This window comes from Helobdella robusta, assembly GCF_000326865.2.
Source record: "Helobdella robusta unplaced genomic scaffold HELROscaffold_1, whole genome shotgun sequence".
NCBI lineage: Eukaryota > Metazoa > Annelida > Clitellata > Rhynchobdellida > Glossiphoniidae > Helobdella > Helobdella robusta.
This window is the reverse complement of record NW_008703570.1, coordinates 3,286,649-3,308,006: the sequence shown is the minus strand read 5'-3', so window position 1 is coordinate 3,308,006 and position 21,358 is coordinate 3,286,649. Positions and strand designations below refer to the sequence as shown.

The following is a 21,358-nucleotide window of genomic DNA, read 5'->3' as shown; positions in this document are numbered from 1 at the left end:
TAGTGACTGGAACGTTCTAGAGTATGCTGGAATCGGACCATCGGGAAGAATCTAGAAACGACGCTTGCGAAGAGTATATAAGCGCACGTCGCAAGATATTTGTGATTGGTGATATTCGTGATTGGTGATATTCGTGATTGGTGATATTCGTGATTGGGATATTCGTGATTAGTGATATTCGTGATTAGTGATATTCGTGATTAGTGAAATTCGTGATTTTGTGAATAGCGATTCGGTGAATTATTTAAAGCGATATTTGAATTGTTTGTTGACGTTGTCATAGCGATAGATTTTGAAAGATTTAAAAGTTAATTGTTGCGTTAGTGCGAATTTACTGGAAATAAACGATTAGTTGATTTCTTCTGTAAATAAAGTTTAATAACTAATAATAGTTGATTTCTTCTGTAAATAAAGTTTAATAACTGTTTGGAGTATTTTATTCAATCGAAGATTTGAACCCGTCGCATCGTAAACCGGTTACGACAGCGAGTATTATAACAATATGTATATCATACATACATATATATATATATATATATATATATATATATATATATATATATATATATATATATATTGCTCAAGGCATGTTTTAAATTTTGTTCGTCAAATTCAAGAGAAATACAGTAAAAGTCGGCAAGGGAGGACACCGATTGAGAATGCTCAAACTGTCCACTTCTCTCAACCGTCCTCTACTGAAGACTCAACATTAAATTTTAATTATGATATCAGGGTATTGTACTTACAAGTAAAACTAAATAACAGCTTTTGTATGCATTTTTATTTAGCCAACAGATCTTCGATGGTTAATGGTTATCTCATTTTATAAAACATTTTTAATGGATTAAAAAAATTTATTCCTTCATTGCCTTAACAATAATATAATTGAATAGCATATAATTGAATAATATGTTAGTTTCCTGGCATATTCTACAGCCGTCCCTGCAGATATAATTTCTTGGCTGGGTGCCCTTCTTCTTCACAATAATATTGATCTTCAATATGACCAAGATTTGTAGTAGACGATGGCGCATGGGTTGAACTGTCGTTGTTACCCATAGTTATATAATCCTTCCAAGTCATTTTTTGTTTCAAGGTCAAACATTTTTTTGCTTGCAACACTATTATCGATGATGAACAATGATATAACGACGAAAATAACAAGATTACAATAAATAAAACGAAAAAAAAAAATTTGAAAAGCGAACCAAAGACTAATAAAGTTTTGTTGGCGCATTTTTGTAAAACGTAAAAATATATTTGGTCATAAATTGTCCGCTTTTTCAGACTTAAAAGTCATTTTGTACAAAAAAGCCTATCCGCATGTCGTTAGTTCAATATGTCCGTTCTTCAGAAGAAATTTAAATTTAACATACAAAACGGTTCCGTGCCGAGCAACACCGCCCGTTCCTCTTAACTTTCCGCTTTTTAGGATTTCGCTCTTCAGGACTTTTTACCACATTTTATATATCTGAAAGAAAATATCGAGGAATTCAGAAATTATTTATAAAATGTGTTTCCCAAGTCAATTCCTTGTCATCTTTATCATTCATTACTCCATCCTTACTTGTTATATGGTATTAATGTTTGAGGTTGTGGGTTAAAACTCATCTATTGTTACCAATTTGTTGCCAAATTTCTTTTATTGAAATTTATTTTAACTTGAAAAAATTGATCACACCTCTGAATATTTTATACTCTTAACTTATTGTTTATTAATCAATTATATATTTAAGAGTCTTACATTTTTTTTATAAACTAATATAATTATCAAAATGTATCCTCAATTTCATTTTTATTTAATAACTACATCACTCAATACTCGTTTTTCAATACTCGTTTTAACATAAAGGTTAAAGGTCAATTACACTCTTCCAAAGTTCAGAGGATTCAACAAAGCGCATAACACCGTATACGAATACGTGCTAAACGACGCATCACACCCGACGCATGTGATAGGCGGGGATCTTTTTGTCATATTCGAACCCGGTTACTACGAAACAGCACCAGGCGACCTTAACCACTAGGCCATCACGCCGCCCAACATACACCAATATATAGCGCTAATTTTTCTCGCGCTGTTTCATTTTCTACTTCTCTTTTAAATTTTGGTATCAAATTGTGGCTAATCTGATACCAGATATAACTATTTATAAATTTAAGAAAGATGTTGAAAATTAACTGATAATCGCTTGATTGAATGCGCATCATTTTTTGTATCAATAATTCGTAATTGTTTCAATTAAATAAAATCAAATAAAACAATCCGTTATTTGCATACACATAACTATGAATGCGACGGATCCGAATCGACTTTTCTAAACGTAACGCTAGAGATTCGATAAAAATAGGGTTCACGATTATCGAACAAAATTTAAAAAAATTAGTTTAATTAAATATTTTTAACTACAAACTGATGTGAAAGCTTTTTTGAATTACGTGTTAATCTTGTTCAGCACTTGATTGTAATTATAGCCGAGTCATACATCTCTATTTTCTACGTGATACAACGACGTGGGCTGAAGCGGCATTCCATCACATGAGGTGCGTTTCTAGATAAGTTGTTTCTGTTTACTGTGTTAATTCAGCGGCGTTTCAAATTGTCTTTAAACTCTTGCAGTTTGAAGCAAATGATTTCAAAGTTTGTTTTGAATAGACTATGGCAAATGTGCTTCAAAGGCACAAATTACGAAATAAAAATCCTTGTGAAATTCATGAGAATGCAAAAATATATTGATTCATGTCAGTCTCTTGTTTTGTAAATATTTTGTTTATTCTAATTTCAATTTTATTGCTAAGTTTTTGCTGTAGGTTGCTAACAACAAATATTTGCATAAATATAAGAACCAAAGGACGTCGATCACAATTCAGATATGTCCAAATATCTCACTTAGATTCAGATTCTAATATTAATCTTGATTTTTTTTGGGTTCGTTCCATTTCTAATGAAAAACAAAAGAATCTAGACTGTAAATACCTGTAATAAAATATTTTGTTGCTGCTATACCGTCGTGGAATTAACTAAATACAATACATTACATAACAAAATATGCCACTCCATGTAGCCTATCTTGATTCGTACATGGGACACAGTGCATTTTTTTGAGACCCAGCATAGGGTGCACTTAATATTTTTGTTTTTTAGAATACGATCAATACATTGTCTAAAAACGTGATAACTTGAAAGAAACGAGTTACCGATCACTTTTAGGTTTATTCTAACAAATTCTGAAAGAAAAAAAAATTATATTTAGGTAGTTACAACTTAATTAAATTAAAAATTATGACCTGTTGTATTAATTGCTGTATTGAAAAATGAACCAGGTATAATGGTTAAACCGGTAAAAATAAAGTTAACTTTACTACGTTCAACCGGTTCAATGTTAATGGTTTTTTTAATTTAAATATTGTATTATTTATTTAAACGTAAGTCTAATTGTAATAATTTAAACGTATTCAAGTCATCTCTTTTTCTAAAAAAAATCATTTCGTTATCGGTTCTTCTACACTGCAATTAACATGGTTAACCGTTAATTTAAAATATTAACATCTGTGGTGGCGTATCAGAAAATCGATAAACAAACCCATATTATTTTATTTTTTTTTAAATAATTACTGCTAAAAAAGACTATCATTTATAACTTTAACCATATACAATACACTATCGTATCCACACGAGCACCATGTTTTGATTTGATATCGTATCGAATCAGAAGATTTCAAATCGCTTCTTTAATTCTCTCAAAGCGCGTCCAACTTCCAACAATGCTTGTATACATGCAATAGCCCATATATGATTCAACATAAATGTGCCATCCCTACAAAAATCAAATTACTCTCAAAAATTATTGCTTTGCTATTTCGGTTATTAGAAAAGTTAAGTTACGAAAGCTCTAAAGAAACTTTTAGATTTCTTTGCAATCTTTCTATTTGTTGAAAAAAACATGACGTCGGCCCATTGTGAACACAATAGAAAATTTGTTAGCAACAAGTATCACAAAGTAACACTATGGCATCTAGTAATGAACATGCATAAGCTTTAAATTTTTGCTCTATCAAATGACAGTATTCACTCGCAATTAATATAACCTTGTTAAAATGACCGACCAACATGTGTTATTGGAAATTACTAAAAAGATAACACCCTACATAAATTTAAAACTCTATTGTTTTAGTAATATTTCAACAATCTAAAGTTAAAAGGAAAGTGCTGTGGAAATGAAATATGTAATGTCTGATGTAATACTAAAGCAGTCAAACCCCATATCTTGTGTTTTTGGTTTAAACAAACAGGCAACTTATATATTACGGAATTGGTATTAAAAGTAGTGTAAGCCCAATTTGTTTTCAACATCAAAGATTCTAAAGAGCATGAAAAAACTTCAAGTACCTGTTGACAAACAAAATAATAATAAAAGCTAACAACAATGAACATATTACTCTAATAAAAATTACTTAATTTTACCTCTGTATAGTTAATCTTCAGAGATTCGATTTCTATATCGGAGCAAAAAGCTATAACAGGAGTGACTAGCGTTTCAAAGTTCTTTAAAAAAAACAAATAATTAATATTAAATATGATTATATAGCCAGAGTCCGGTCCGCAAAACCACAACCGCGGATTTCGGCGGTTTTATTCGACTGCGGTTTGGTGCGGTTTTAAAGTTTCTAACCGCATGAAAATCAATTTTTTGCGGCTAAAATGTTATTCCATTGCCATGTGTGACAGTTTCAGTTATTTTTATTTGTTTAAATTTAATGTTATTAAACTTAGATTTCTTTGCTTCGTTCGATTTCTACTTGCTTTTTCACAGGGTGTGCAGATAAAATAAAATAATAAATTGTAAAAACTCTCCATATTTCATGAGACATTTTTTCGGTATAATCAATCAATTTCACAAAAATTTAGGGCGGGGTGATGACTAAGTGGCTAAGGTCACCTGATCTGTTACGCAGTGACTGGGTTCGAATGCGTTTAATTGCGGGCGGTTGTAGTCTTTTAGCTGCAATTGCATGTGGTTTCAAATCTGGTAGTTGCGGACGGTTGAGATTTTTCTTGTCGCGGTTTCGAAAATGTTAACGGGAGATGGCTCTATTAACATGCAAAAGCAACAAATAATAGTCCTACAAACTCTGCTTGGCATCGGTGCAAGTTCTCCTAGTATGTGAATTCTATTCCTATCTAAGCCAATCTCCTCCTCAGACTCCCTTAGAGCGGTTTCAAAAATCGTTAAATCAGTTTCATCGTACATGCCCCCCGGGAAACTTTAAAAAAATCATTACAAGTAAATAACTGATATAAAATCTTCTCAAATTTTAATTTTCAAACCTTACTTGACCACTGTGATTGGACAAGTTTAGAGACCTAACTGTGAAGAGAACTGAAGGAACGCGATTAACATTACAAAACGGCACAAGGACAGCTGCCTTTTTTCTAATTTTTTTATTTAAATCAGGGAACAATTTAAATTTTGAAGAACTTGAATCCAACAGACGTTTCTGAAATTTTTATCTTTGAATTGAATTGAAAGCACAAGCATTTTTAATGGAAAAAAAAGAATAATTTTAAATCAATGCAAAAACCGCCACAAAATAATGAAACTTAATATAAAATAATAATTTTCTAATTAGAATCCTAAATAACGTGTTCAATATTAAAGCTGGATAAAAATATATGTAAAAATAATAGAATTTTTTCCAAGCAGATGTGTTTGGAAAAAATTAATATTAATTTTTAACATTTTCATTGAAAAAAACAAGAGATTGAAAATAAAAAAACAAATCAATTACATAAACATCCAATTCTGATATCAAATCATCGGACTCCAAAAAGAAACAACTTACTTTATTTAACGACTGCTCGTTCACACTCCACCAAACGATCCATGATCACTTCTTCACTCCACCACACAATCCATAATCACTTCTTCCTTTCACCACACAATCCATGATCGCTCCTTCACTCCAACACACAATCCATGATCACTCTCTTCACCCAACCATACAATCCATGATCAATCTCTCCCCTCCACCACACAATCTATAATCACTCTCTTCATTCTCCACACAAAAGAAGCCAGCATGCAACCATCAACACACATCTGCCAATCATTAAACAATCCAAGCTAATCGGCGTAAACATCGATAAATCCTTTAACTTCTGAAAACATGGACAAATAATCACTAATAGAAGACAGCAAATCACATGAAGATAGAAACAATAGAGATAACACAAAGACACCCAAACAGAGCACTCTGTCGAGTTACCGTCAACTATGCAGCACCTATCTGGCTACCTACCACCTCACCTCGACCTACAAAATCTATACAAAACTCCACTCTGGCTCAACAATAGCTCAGCCTCAAAATAGCTCCCATTAATCATTTCCATTACGAGGCGCACGTCTTGTCAGTGTCCCAACACTTTACACTTTAAACAGATCAATGTTTCGCTCAATGCCATGATTCCACAATAACCATATAAACCACCAACTAATCAATGCACCCCAACTAACGCGACTCAGACATATGACTACTGGACAACCGTGACCACGGAGACATAATTAGAAAGACATAATTAAAAGAGTCAACACAACCACAATGCACATTGAAATTCAGTCCAACACAATACTCAACTCTCAACTTTTTTCAATCAACTAATCTGAACATTCACTTCCACTCAGAACAAGATCCACATTAGCCCAACTCCTTTGTAGCTATTCAGATTCAACCAAACGATAATAAGCAATGCCATCAACGTTTATTGTTCAGCAAAGTCAACCAACTTAATCGCAACCAACTCTGGCACTCAGCCAGTGGTGATTGCTCCAGAACTCACTGGCCATGTGGACGAATTACGACAGCAACATGTAATGATGATAAGCACACAAAACATGAAATATAGAGTAAGAAAGGTGGTACATCAGAGACAAAATAAATCAGAACTGCCTTCGTTAACAATGACAAGTTCTTTTAAATTAAACGTCTTATCAAATGAATGAACATTATTTGATTTGACATCAACATCGACTTGGTAATCATCGAAAAATTTTAAAAGTAATTTTTCCAAACTAGAGACTACATTCAATAAAGAAAAAACTGTTAGTATATGCCAGCTAGTTTGTTAGACTTTTAAAATCCAATAATGCCTTGTTCTTATAACTATTCAATATGATCATCAAGTGATCACCAACAACAAAATTATATCTCTATCCACAGTTTTATTCTTCTTTTAGAATTAAGATATAAACAAATGTTTCAAAACTTCAAAACATGCATTTCTTTTATCAAATGAAACGAATTTATAGTTATTGAGTCAGACACACACTCATTTAAATATATGCAGGGTTGTTAACAATACCAAAAAATTGCATTCCCAATACCAATACTTTCGTCATTTTTAATCAATGTCACGTGAAGTTGAATGCTCACATTTATGAAAAAACTAAGGACGAAGAAGTGTCATTCAAATACTTAAAAACCCCATTTGTATGGTCTGCCGAAATTGTTTTTATCAAATTTTTTGATGTCAACAATAAAAAAAATCTGTTGAGTTTTTTGAAATTTGTATTGATTTTTGTGTTGCTGTGCAAGGTTTCTGTTCTTTGACCAGGAATCTAATTTGCTGAATGATATCATTTTGTTGATACACACCATCTGTCCAGCATATCTGGAATCTTGGATGCAGAGCTGCAGAAAGCTTTGCCTGTGAATCACAGATAGCAGAAAACCTTCTGAGCAGGCTGCTTAAAATTGTCTTTACAAGAGGTTCACAAACTGTTAGTGGATTGAGATTTCTATTAATCATCAACAAAAAAGGCGTAATAGTAAACATTTTGGAAACGTATAGAAAATAAGAGGACATAAAAATTTTAAATTAGAATAAACGATAACTTTGAATATAAAAATATTTGATAAAAATTCAACATTTTGATCAAAAGTATTGGTATTGACTATCGAAATTTTTTGGTTTACAAAGTATTTTCGATATCAAATTCGATACCACGTAACAAATGTATTGTCGGCACAGTAGTCAATACTGAAAACGTATCGAGAATACAAAATCGACGATTACTTCAATATTAACAACCCTGCATATAGGCCATTTCTAAAAACCCGCGAAATTTAAACACAGAAAACATCACAAGATACCTTCATTTGATTGAGGCAACGATCGTCAAAGAAATTATTGAACTGTGTGGACATCAACCTTGCATGCCTCTTCCATTCACAATTTAACATTGACAGCATGTGATGCTGATATTTTATGACACACTTCTAATTTGTTATAAAACCTTTGTACGATGTTTTTAAAAATAATCGTTAAATAAATTTGCCTGTAAATTAATTTTTAAAGAGTTTAATTAAAATCATAAAATGTTAACATGAAAAGTAGTAATAATTTTCATGCAAATGCAACTGCTACAAATTTTTATAAACTGCAGAATTGAATATTTGATAGATTAAAGTTATAATAGCAAGCCAGTGGCTGGCTGATCTAGATAACTTTGATGGCCCAAAATTTTGACGGAGGGCCAAAATTTTGACGGGGACCCAAAATATTGATGGAGGACCCAAAATTTTGACGGGGGTGCCAAAAATTTGTAGTAATGTAGCTGACGACCTTTTTTTGGTAAATTTTATACATAAAACGGTCCTTTTTCTGACTTTTATTAAAAAGATTGTTCACAACTGACAAACCCCCTAGATACGCCACAGTGGCCAGCTGTATATAACAAAGTTCTTTTGTACTTACAATAATAACTTAAAAATAATGACTCTAAGTGTCTAAAAAGAAAAAAACTTTGAAAAATAGTATTTTGCTTTTACTTTTTATCAGCAAAATGTTGGTTATATATTATATTATATTACGATAAGAGCGTTTGTGAGAACATTTTTTTGTTTATCAAGTGCTGTATAAACAATCTCTAAGACAATAATAATAACAACAACATTGAGTTTTATAAGAATCTACCTATTAATATCTAAAATTTAAAATACATTTACATAAATCATATATGCAAAACAAACAGCCTACAATAAGATATTGATTGCCAAAAGCAAAAGACTATGTAAAATTATTTAAATTCATGTAAGTGTTTACTGATTCTGTTAGCTTTTGAATTTTTAAAATGATCATTTAATTAGCTGTAAAATGATGTATTAAGCATATAAGTAATGAAACAGCAGTCACTTTCACAATCTAAGGTTGAGGTCAGTTAATTATAAATTATATAACAAGTGACAGTAAATGCAAAATATTCAAATAGAGGCAATAATGCAATTGGATATGCAGCATCTGACAATTAACTTCATTATTCTTTGTATTAAAAATATTTATTCAAAAATTTTCAATTAGCAGTAAGGTAAATGTTTAGATCAAATTTCATTGAAATTTGTAGTCTTGGCCAAAGCGGTTGCTAATCATCGCTAAGGGGCTGTCCACAAAGGATGTCACGCTTTTTTTGACCCCTCTTCCCCCGTGTCACAAACTGTCACAAATCGACCAACCCACCAAAAATAAGTATGCCACAAAACTTTACCCCCCCCCCCCCTTTAATAAAGAGTCATTTAAACAATGTAATTGTTCTATGCACTTTTTTTATTCTTTATTAATAACAAAAATATAGAGTATATAAACTATAAAGAATGACAAGTTTATAGGACGATAGTTTGATATCTTGATATCTAAATGCTTTACAGTAGTTAAAATATAACAAACTAACTTTAAATTAAATTAACTATTAATTATCTATAAAAAAAAAGTTTACTTTTTTACTTTAGTTTTAAGTTTTTTATTTAACATTTTATTTAAAGATATTATACTAATACTTAGCGTAGCATCTCTATTAATATATAGATAATGCAAATTTATTTAAATATATAGCATAATACTGCATCTAATTTGTCAGAATGTTTGATCGGTGTTTCTAAAACCTTAAAATCAGCAGACCTTCAAAAAGTGACAAATGATTTGTTTACAAAAACGTGTTTAAAAGTAAATAGCGATAACAAATATTTTTACCATTTTATAAACACACATACATTATTCTAATTATATGTACCGTGTTAAGTGTTTAGAGTATTTAAATACTTAAATAGTAGTTGAATACGCACCCCAATGATAAAGGTTTATAAAATACTTAATAAAATAGCAGTATTTTGATAGTATTTAAATACTTTTTCGGGGTACTTATTATTTAAAAAATTTAATTACTTTATATAAAATTTGCTTTATCAATCACTTATTCCACTTTTAATATTTAGCTGTGAAGAGAAAATAGCAGATGTGTGCAAGGTTTTTGGCTTAACCCCACTGTTTTTTAGTTTTTTTTTTTTTTTTTTTTAGTTTTTTAGTTTTTTAAAAATACTCAACAGCAATGTCTCCAGTAGCCGCAAGTCTCGACATTCTGTAGGGAGACAAGACTTGTTCACTGGGTTATGTTTGCCGCCATTTACGACTTTAAAGAAAAAACTTAATTCTATAGATCTGAAGTACATGGTTTCTTCAAGAAATGTCTCATTAAAGAGAGATTAAAAAACGTTTTGGCACCTATTTTGGTGATAAAAAATTTCTACATGTTTCAGTGACTCATTCTTGTGACTTTAAAGAAAAAACTTAATTCTATAGATTTGAAGTACATGGTTTCTTCAAGAAATGTCTCATTAAAGAGAGATTAAAAAACGTTTTGGCACCTATTTTGGTGATAAAAAATTTCTACATGTTTCAGTGACTCATTCTTGCTTTAAACTGCAGTGGAAATAGGATTCAAAACTTATGGCGAAATACCCGCAACTTTTAGAACCGTCTGTATCTACTATTACATCAAGTAAAACAGGACCAATTTTTAAATGCAGAATTATAATTATATTATTCTTTCAGGACTTTGGCGACCATTGACCTCCACAAAATCCGAACTTTAACACTTTGAAGTAGTTGAAATGTGATGCTATTCAACAAGTGACACAAGGACTTCACGAATGTAATTCGTTGTTGATCGCGATCCCTTCTCCCTGCAATTTTTCCAGTAGTTGTTAGATTTTTTATCCCTTCCTTCCGCATGATGTGACCAAAAAACTTTAACTGCCCCCGTCGGATTATCTGTAATAATTTCCTCTTTTCATAACCGGACTGTTTTGATACATCATCATTGTATTTATGAGAAGTCCAGCTAAATTCAATAATTATTCTCAAAAAACCTTCTCTCAGAAACATCTATTCTTTTTTCCATTTCTTTAGGACTCAGAGCCGTAAGTGAGCACAGGAAAAATTTAACACTCTAAAGTTTTAATTTTGTTGCTATTCTGATTTTGCTGTTGGTGAGGTTGTTTTTTCATTTTAGAATATGCATAGCAAATTTTCCTTTGACACTCACAAGGCATTTACAACCTGAGGTAATCAGACTTCCGAGATAACTGAAGCTGTTAACTTGTTTTACCTCTTTACAATTAATGATTTAGGAGCAGATTGGGGTGGTTTTGTTTTTAATAATAACCATGTACTCTATTTGTTTCACACTCAAAAACCAATTTGGAAACAATTGTTTGCAGTTTTTCCATTAATTCCGCTATAAGAACTGTGTCATCAGCATATCTTACATTGTTTATATTCACGCTTCCCAGTGCCGGCCTTAGATTTTTTGTCAGGTCGGGCAAAACATTTAGACGCGCCCCTATGTATTATTGATAATAGCAATGGAAGTTAGGTGGCTTAACATTAACGAACGAGTACAGACAAGGCCAATACAAAACAATGTTTAGATATATGCTAAAGAGATTTTTTAATTAATTTTTAATCTAAGGGTAAAATTGAATTTTTTTAAAAACTTTGAACAAACGGTTAATTTTTTTTGCAATTCGTTACACAATTTCATAAGTTCATACCTGATGGGTAAATTATCGAAACTAAATAAAAAACTCCATATATTTACATATTTATCCAGTTGTTCAAATCGTTCTTTAATTGATGACAGACACGTATCTAATAAAGGGTTAAAAAATTTCACTTCAAGTTTCTTTGGTTCGTCAGCAGCATTTTCATCGAAATGACGTTTCACTTATCGCACCCTCTTGATTAGTTTGAATATAGGCTCAAAGTTTAAGTCTACAGCTAATACTTTAGCATCAACCATTGCTTGATTAAAGCCAACAACATTTATTTGAAACAGAACATTGTACCAATGCAATTAAAGAGATTAAAAAACTATAATCTTTCAATTGTTAGGTTAATGTTAGTGCTTTGTGTGCAATGTCAAGAATTTTAGTATCAGTTTCAATAAAGTAAGTAAGGCATCATGCACGCTACTTATTTGGTGTCGGATTGCTTTTAGACTTTCAATTTTGGCTTCCCGACGAATATCGCATAATCATTGAGAGTGAGTTTTGTTACATGGATAAGTAAAATATTCCAACGAGAAGTGGACGCAGAGAATAAAATGAATAAACTCTGTATAATACCAAAAATGTTAACCGAGCTGAGTGAAGATCGCGTAGCTTTACTATAATAACTAAATTGAAAGAGTGGCTTCCACAAGGAAGGTAAAAAGCCAAAGAATTTAAATCCAAATTTTTTTTTGAAGATCAGTATTTTCATACTTTTATATTTGCGCCATTATCGTACCCACGCCGTTGAGAAAGGCTTATATTCAGTTTTAATTCTTTTAAGGTTCTAATTAGGATTTCTTTTAAACCAAGATCCGTCAGACCCGTTAGACAATAAAAAAAACCAAGAAAATATTTGTCTATTTTTATAGGATATTCTGATATATTTACAATTCTAATTGTAAGCGAAAGCTGTTTATTATGAGCTATGTCAGAAGTGCAGTCAACAATAATAGAATAATTTGTAGCCTGTATAGCTTTGGATATAATTATGTTTGTTACTTTTGATGCCATTACATCTATCATTTCGTTTTGAATAGTTTCTCCACAGTAGTGATCAAAAATATTTTCTTTAAGAGCTAGCGTGACATGGTTTAACATTACAGAATCAAATTTCGCTAGTAATTGTACCAGTTCTAAAAATTTACCATTATTAACTGTATGTAATTTATCAGAAGAACCTTTGAAAGCTATATTATTTGTTGCCAAGTATAATGTAATAATCATCAATCGATCAAGAACATTTTGCCATCTTAAACTTTTTTTTCCATTAATTTTTTTCTTGTTTATCAATAGTTTTTCATTTTCATAGACTTTCATTTTTACTTTTGTCTCAATCCTTCGTTAATAAGCGTTTCTGTAGGACACACAGTTTTTGTGAATTTTTAATGTTTCTGCCAGATCTTTCCACTTAGTTTTTTGATTAAAGTATTTTTATCAAATAAATAGTAGGAAAAATAAATTAACTTCCAGAAAAAACTAACTTATAACAAAAATAGATATAAATTTAACTAAATCTTATTTATTTATTTTATTTATTTAACAACTGACCAGAGGGCATCAAGATACCTCTTACTCAGTCAGAAAAAAATGAACTAAATTTAACATAAATGGCAGAACAGAAAAAAAAAATGTTATATATAAAAAGATAGATACCACATGTCATCATTTCTAATATGTCAGTGATTTAATGCAACAAAAATCCAATCAAAACGAGATTAACATGGACCATGTATTCTATTTATATGACATAGACCGATATAATAATTCAAATGGATAAAATTTATGAAATAAACGTTTTTATCGATTAATATACGTTGTCGAAATTAATGATAACTATTGATTTATTTTATATGCATTAAATGTTTCAAGTCAACAGTAAGTAAATTTTGTTTAAACATGGCATATGAGCGTGAGGAAACAATTTCTTCCGGTAGCATGTTCCACACTCGTACAATTCTGTTACAAAAAAGTATTTTGATGTGCTGTTGTTGGAATTAGATTCGAGCAGTCGTTTGCGATGTCCACGGGTTGATAGGCATGACGATGGAGTAAATTGATCTTTTATATCAATGTTGATGAGATTGTTTAGTATCTTGTTCAAAAAACATAGGTCGAAAATCAACCTACGATGTTCTAGTGTTTGTAAACTGACGCAGTTCAAACGTTCAAGGTACGAAAGATAACGAATTGAAGGAATAAATTTATTGAATCTTCTTTAAATGCTTTCGATTTTGTTTAACTGATATTTGTAGTGAGGGTTCAAGATTGGTGAACAATACTCCAACAGAGGTCGAAAATAGGTGCAGTAAGCTTTAGTGAGTAGATCTTTGTCTTTAGAAGTGAAACATTTAATAAGGCGAGCACGAGTTGAAGCCCTATGCGTATGTCATTAATGTGTTGGTTGAAGTTTAATTATTGATTGTCAATTATGACCCCGAGATCTTTGAAACTGTCAGCAGGAGTTAAAACATGATAACCAATCATATATTGATTTGCAACTGTAGTATTTCTAGTTGATGAAAGGAATGAGCATACAGAGCACTTGTTGGGAGAGAGCGGCAGTTGCCACCTGTTACTCCATGCTGTGATTTTGTCGATTGCCTGTTGAAGCTGATTTGAATTGGATGAACGAGCATATAATTTCATGTCATCAGCAAATAGCAGCATAGAAACAGGGTACGATGAAATGCAGTCGTTTATATCGTTGATAAAAACAAGAAACAGAGTGGGTCCTAGAACACTTTCTTGAGGTACACCACTGGTTACAGCGATGGAAAAAGATAACTTATTTTGAATCTGGACGAATTGAGATTGTTCATGTAAAAAATTGATCAACCAGCAATATAATTTACCAGAAATACTGTAAGCTTGTAATTTGCAACCTAGCTTGGCATGTGAAACGGAGTCGAAAGCTTTTTGGAAGTCGAGATAGATGGTATCGCACCTCTCCTTCAATTGACGGATTGACAACGAATCACTAAGAAATTTGAGGAGGTTAGAAGAAGTTGATCTTGCCGGGAGGAATCCATGCTGGAAATGGGATATCAAACTGTTATTTAATAAGTAATTTAATAGACTCCTGTTGATAATTTTTTCCATGACTCTGCAGCATGAACAGGTTAATGATATAGGTCTGTAGTTGCTAGGGTAGTTGGTCGGACCTTTTTTGTGAATAGGAGTAACAATGACAGTCTTCCATATCGTGGGTAGAAATTCATTTTTAAAAGATGAGTCAAAAATGTGATATAGTGGGATAGCTAAACTTGAAGCGCACATTTTGAGACAAATGTTAGGAATGCCATCTGGACCACTTGAACATGAATTTTTCAAATCTCGAAGAGCAAGATATGCTACATGTGGATTGAAGCAAATTTTTTCAATTGATTTAATAGTACGGAAAGACAAAGAACAAGTTAGTCCATTATCTACTGTAAATACTGATGCGAAATAGTTGTTAAATGTGTTTGCTATCGTCACGGGATCACTTGATATACTATTATCCTCAGTTTTCAAGCTGTTGATTTGGGGTTTGGAAAATAATTTGTTGTTTACATAGCAATAAAAGCTTCTGACGCTAGCTTTTGATAACAAGTTGTTTTCACTGATTTTACGATAGAAGTTTGCTAATTCAGAAAATTTTCTTGCTGCCATCGTGTAATGATTTTTATCATCTGAATTTGAATTTTGTTTCCACTTTTTTCAAAGATAATGTTTAATTTTGTATGATTGACAAAGTGATCTAGATACTGATCGTTTGGACAGTAGACTTTTACGACGAACTTGAGGAACAAAAGTTGATATGGCATTGTTAGTTATTTGCTCAAAGATATTCCAACATGCATTAACATCAAAGCAGAATTGAAAATAATAATTCCAATCTATTTAAAAAAAAATCACTTTAAAGCTCGTAGTTAGCTTTGCTGAAATCGTAAAAATATATTTCGTTGTTAGAGTTGTTGTCATTTATTAGTTTACCAATGATGCAGTTGACATGAAAAGTAATGCAGTTATGATCACTTGTGGCGAAAGGACATGAAACCTCAAGTTTTGATAGCAATCTGGTATCATCAAAGAGCACCAAATCTAAAATGTTCTGACCTCGAGTAGGTTGGTCTATCAGCTGATGAAAGCCCAAATCGTTAAAAAGTTCAATGAAGGAATTATAAATTAAATTGTCTAGTGAAGAGTAATTAGTCCAATCGATGAGGGGAAGGTTGAAATTGCCCAACAAACAGTTAACATTTCCTCTGCATAGCTCCTTGATACATTGAACGCTATCACTCGCATATTCCTCAGCCAACCTGTCAAAACCACCACTGCGATAGTAGGAGATGAAGCGATAAACCGATGATGATGATGAAGAAAGAATATCAATAGAAATTATTTCGATATTGGAATATTTTGTGGGTACCTTTACAACTTTGAAAGGAATCGAGTTGTTGATTATGAAAGCCACATCACCACGCGTTCCACGGTTTTTTCTAACAAAACTGAAACCAGTAGGTAAAAACAATTCATCACTATCTTCTAGTGAAAGCCATGTTTCAATAACTGAAAAAATGTCGGGATCGTATTCTGATAAAAACAAATTCAATTCATTTCGTTTATTCTGAAGACTTCTAACATTTGCCAAAGACATTCTAAGCGGTCGGATCAAGCCCTGTCGAACGAAATGGCTGTTCATGGTGAGATTTATTATTATTTGTTTTAGCAAGACAACGTTCCTGGCGTCTTAGAAAGGCCTGTTCAGTTTGTCTTTTTGACAGGTCATGGTTGATGTAGATGTGCTTGGTACCTGATGATGAACGCAGAAGCCTAGATGAGGATATCAATACGTCAACCGCTGAGGGATTAAACAAGGTTACGCAAATGTTAGTGTTGCTAATTCGACGTGTTCTGATTATTTCTGGCTTGACTGTTAAATGATTTTCACATAGTTGTGAAACAGTATCTTTGTCACTGGTTCCAGGTTGTCAATTATTTTGTTAACGTTAGAATCGAACTTTACAGGGAGTTTTTCAAGATTATTGTTGGACAAGGTAATTATTTTTCCGAGACTTTCATTAGACCTGTCCATTAATTTGTCGAGAAGTTTTTACATGTTCTCATTTGATTTTTCAAGGGCTTTTCCTATCACGTGTTTAAATGATTTGGCAGAAAAAGCTGCTACTTTATTTGCCATATTGTGACGATAATGCAGTAAAAGGCAAATATGATGAAATTTCGATTTTATTTGCGAAAAACAATTCGTAATGGATAGAATTAAATATTTTAATCAAAATGTTAAATTATTATTCACAGACGATTTGTTTTAAGAGAAATTCGTAAAATATAATTTAGGAAAATATTTATTAACAACCGTTTGCCATTAAACAAAAAACAAAAATGTTATTTAAACTTATTTTTATTTTCCCAGTTACCCGGCAACCAACCTCGCTCCCCCATGGGAAGCACTGACGCTTTCAATGGATATTCCAGGTAGATTTTCTATCTTTCTTTTGATGATCTCACTATAGAGATTGTACAAGTCTAGAGAGAATACACAGCCATGCCAAATACCTTTCTTTATTTTGACAAAACAAGTCATCTTGTTATCAACTTTCATCGCTGCTTCTTGGTCCCAATAGAAGTTTTTGATAACTCTCGTGTCTTTTCCATCAATGTCCAAAATTTTCACTAATTCCATAAGCTGCACGTGTTTCACGCTATCAAAAGCTTTGTAGTAATCGACAAAACATATAAACAAGTCTTTCTTCATTTCAAGCGCTCGTTCACTGATCATTCGTAGCATAAAGATATTGTTTCTTGTGCCAAAATCTTCGATATAACTACATTGGCCATTTTAACATAATAGTTCATTGATACTTGATGAAAGTGGTGATCTCTATGCTCCTATTATTCGTCTTAACGACTCATTTACTATTGATTTCAAGGTGTTTAGGTGTGTTTTAAACGTTGCCCGTAAAATTGGCTTCCATAATTTAAAATTGATCTGACTGTTGTTCTGTAAACTATTAATAGAATTTTTTCATCTCAGCCCCAGTCGAGATTAGATAATCGCTTTACTAAACTTAACGTTTTCATACATACATACATATATATATATATATATATATATATATATATATATATATATATATATATATATATATATAAACAGAAGAGCGTTGGTGATAAAATGCTTCTTTGTTGAATTCCAATTTCGGCATTTAATTATTCTTAACTTTATAGACCGATTTGATTAAATTTTTAATCCTCTTAGCCCGATGTTTTTTAATTTCCTTAATATACGGTACCTCCAAGTTGTGTCATGAGCTTTCCAATGTCAAAAAATAACAATTATTCCCTCTTTACTTTCTAAGGCCTCTCTTACGTAAATCTCTGAACTTGCAAAATTGTCAATGGTTGATCGTCCTTCGTTCGGTACCTCCAATTTGTTTATTTGAAATTTATTTATTTATTTTTAAAAACCAACTTAATCTGTAATTTTTGACATGATTCTAGTAGGTGTTTTGGTTGATTTGTTTTATATATTGGTACAAATGTTGTCCCGTGCCAAATTTTTGGTGGTTTGCTATTTCTCCATATAAAATGTTAAATTTGTAATAATAATGTTTCGATGCACTTTTCTGAGAATTGTCTCAAAATGTCATAAGTCATTCCATCTGGATCCGATGTTAAACCATTGTTGTTTGTTATTTCGTAAATTAGTTCTTTCATTGTGAATGGTTTATTACAATTTTCAAGTTTGCTGGAGTTGAAGTTTAATTTTTCTTCTTTTTTATTTTTATCGCTAAGAATTTTGGATGCAAATGATGTTCAGATGATATTTTATGGAAACTGAGAGCTAAATGGTTTGCTAGTTCTTGGTCGTCCACAAATTTTATTGTTGTTAAAGTATAGATGATTTGTTTTACTCGAATTGTTTTTATTGTTTATTGCGTCTATCCTTTTCCAAATTTTTTTCAAAGGCATATTACTTTTCATTTTCATGTTTTCAACGAAAGACATCCAGCATTTTTTGTTTTTTTTCTTACCACTCTGCGGGCTGTTGCTTTTGATTTTTGTATTTTGTTAAGTTGTTCAGAATTGGGTTGTTTTTAAAAGTTTTAAATGCTTTCAATTTATATTTTATTGCTGTTTTACATTTTTCCTTAATCTGTGGAATTAGTTGTTTGTTTTTGTTTTCTTTCATTAAAAGTGTAGTTTATTTTAATGAAGTTAAATTATTTCTGCCAATTTATTTATTGGTATTCGTCTATGATTTTAAATTAACTCATTTTTTTTTACACAGGTTTTTAAAAACTTTCCAATTAGGTCTTTTCTAGTTTAATCTCGTTAATTTATCGATGTAGTTGGATATGGATTTAAATTTGATTGAAATTATAATTAGATATTGATCACTTCCGCTTAGGTTTTTGTGCTTTTACCATTGTATACTGGTGTATAAAGATGGTGAAGCCTAAGTTAAATCTGTCGTTGAATCTTTGTTTGTCAGAATTTGAATATGTGTTGAACCTGATGGATTGATTAGACAAATGTTGTTTGAAGTAATTAATTTGTCTATTTCTTCTCCTTGGATGTTACATATTTGATTGTGTGCGTTAGACGACGGTGAACGGGTTTGGAATGGTTTGTACAGTTTTACTGAATTCTTAAAATTTTATGATATTGCCAGACTTTATGTAGCAGTTGCGTACGCCGAATGACGAGTTGTTTAAGTTACCCGTTTGGCCATGAAAATTTGGTTGTTGTTTGTTGCTAATATTGTTTATTGAGTTAATTTATGATGCACAAAAATTGCTATTCAAACTACATAATAATAATTTATGAAATTTGAAGATTTTACAAAAAAATTAATTTATCCTTGTTATTCACAAACGTCAAAGTGTAAACAGAAATTAAAAAGCGTCGTCGAAAATTTAACTTTATTTTTTTAATGTAAACATTTTTATTCAATTTTTCAAGTTTATATGTATGTATTTTTTTAATGTTGATTAATGACGTCTAAAATTTAATTTTAAAGCAATGAAATAATTTGATTTCTTGACTGATACTAACATCGAGATGTTCAATTATAACAAATAGGAAATATATTCAATATCGGTAAACTAAATACATGCACATTTTCTCAATATTTTATACATTGTATACGTGCATGCATATATCATTCCGATACCACACATCATCACTCCCATACCAAACATCATTCCGATACAACACATCATCATTCCGATACCAAACATCATCATTCCGATACCACACATTATCATATATATATATATATATATATATATATATATATATATATATATATATATATATATATATATATTCGAAAAATAAGTTTATTTTGAATTTTAATAAACTAAACGTTCACCAAAAAACTTTAGTGAGAAAAATCGAAAAAACGAACTACAAACATATTAACGCCAAACATTTGGTAGAATTTATAGAATATTGTAAATATATATATATATATATGTATGTATATATATATATATATATTAGGGATGCACCGGATTTAGGTTTTTCAAGTCCGGCCGGGGCCGAACTTGGCCGGATTTAAAATTCAAAAACCGGCCAGAGCCGGAGCCGGGGCCGGATTTTAGTTACCATTTTACATACGTTAAAAAAATACATTTACGGTTATCTACATATTGAACATCAAAAAATAACACCAAGCAAGTAGTTAATTAATTCAAATATATAAATAAGTTGTGTGATACGCCAAATTCCTGATTTGATCAAGAAAAGAAGCTGATCTCAGCTTATAATTTATGCATAACCCATGTTATGGCTCAAAGAAAATTGTCCAGCTCGCCTCACAATTAGTGATGTTGTTATTATGTGTCATGCATGCACGTGCACAAGTTCTTTTACACAAAGATCAGCTTATAATTTAGGCATAACTCATCTTATAGCATAAAGAAATTTGTCCAGCTCACCTCACAATTAATGAATGATGTTGTTATTATGCGTCATGTATGCTTAGCCTTTAATTTATTGACATAAAATTATCTTAATTTAATAAACAATTTTTTTCTATTTATAACATTTTGAAACGTTGATAGACGCTTAAATCCGGCCACCAAATCCAGCCGGGGCCGGATTCGAAAAGAAACCGGATTTTGGTCCTAATATATATATATATATATGTATATATATGTATGTGTGTGTGTGTGAGTGTGTGTGTGTTATCGAATAAACAAGTTGCTCACATCTCTTTTTTACATTGATTCTAACTTTATATTGATGTAAAATAAAACAGTGGTTATTCTAAGGTTTTTTTCTTACCGCCCAAAACCACAGGCGTTGTGCAACATAAATGATTTTCGCTTCCCCAAAACTACGTTAATTTTTTCAAATCTCCGATTAAAAATATTAAAATATTAAAGTTATTGTTTTAATCGATTATGTTTTATAACTTGCCTTCTTTTAGGCTGGTAAACGGATGCTACTTCAGGGAGCACTG

General features: G+C 31.3%; 1 protein-coding gene across 1 annotated transcript; it reads right to left on the bottom strand.

Annotated features, from left to right (window-relative positions):
- Positions 1–4,171: 4,171 nt before the first annotated feature.
- Positions 4,172–5,433, bottom strand: HELRODRAFT_63763 (hypothetical protein; the record flags this gene model as incomplete). The annotated part of the gene is made up of 4 exons (XM_009010690.1): positions 4,172–4,390; positions 4,466–4,546; positions 5,133–5,265; positions 5,330–5,433. Coding segments are annotated over 4 exons (537 nt in total), but the record flags the coding sequence as incomplete, so codon positions are not given.
- Between the last annotated feature and the right edge of the window lie 15,925 nt (positions 5,434–21,358).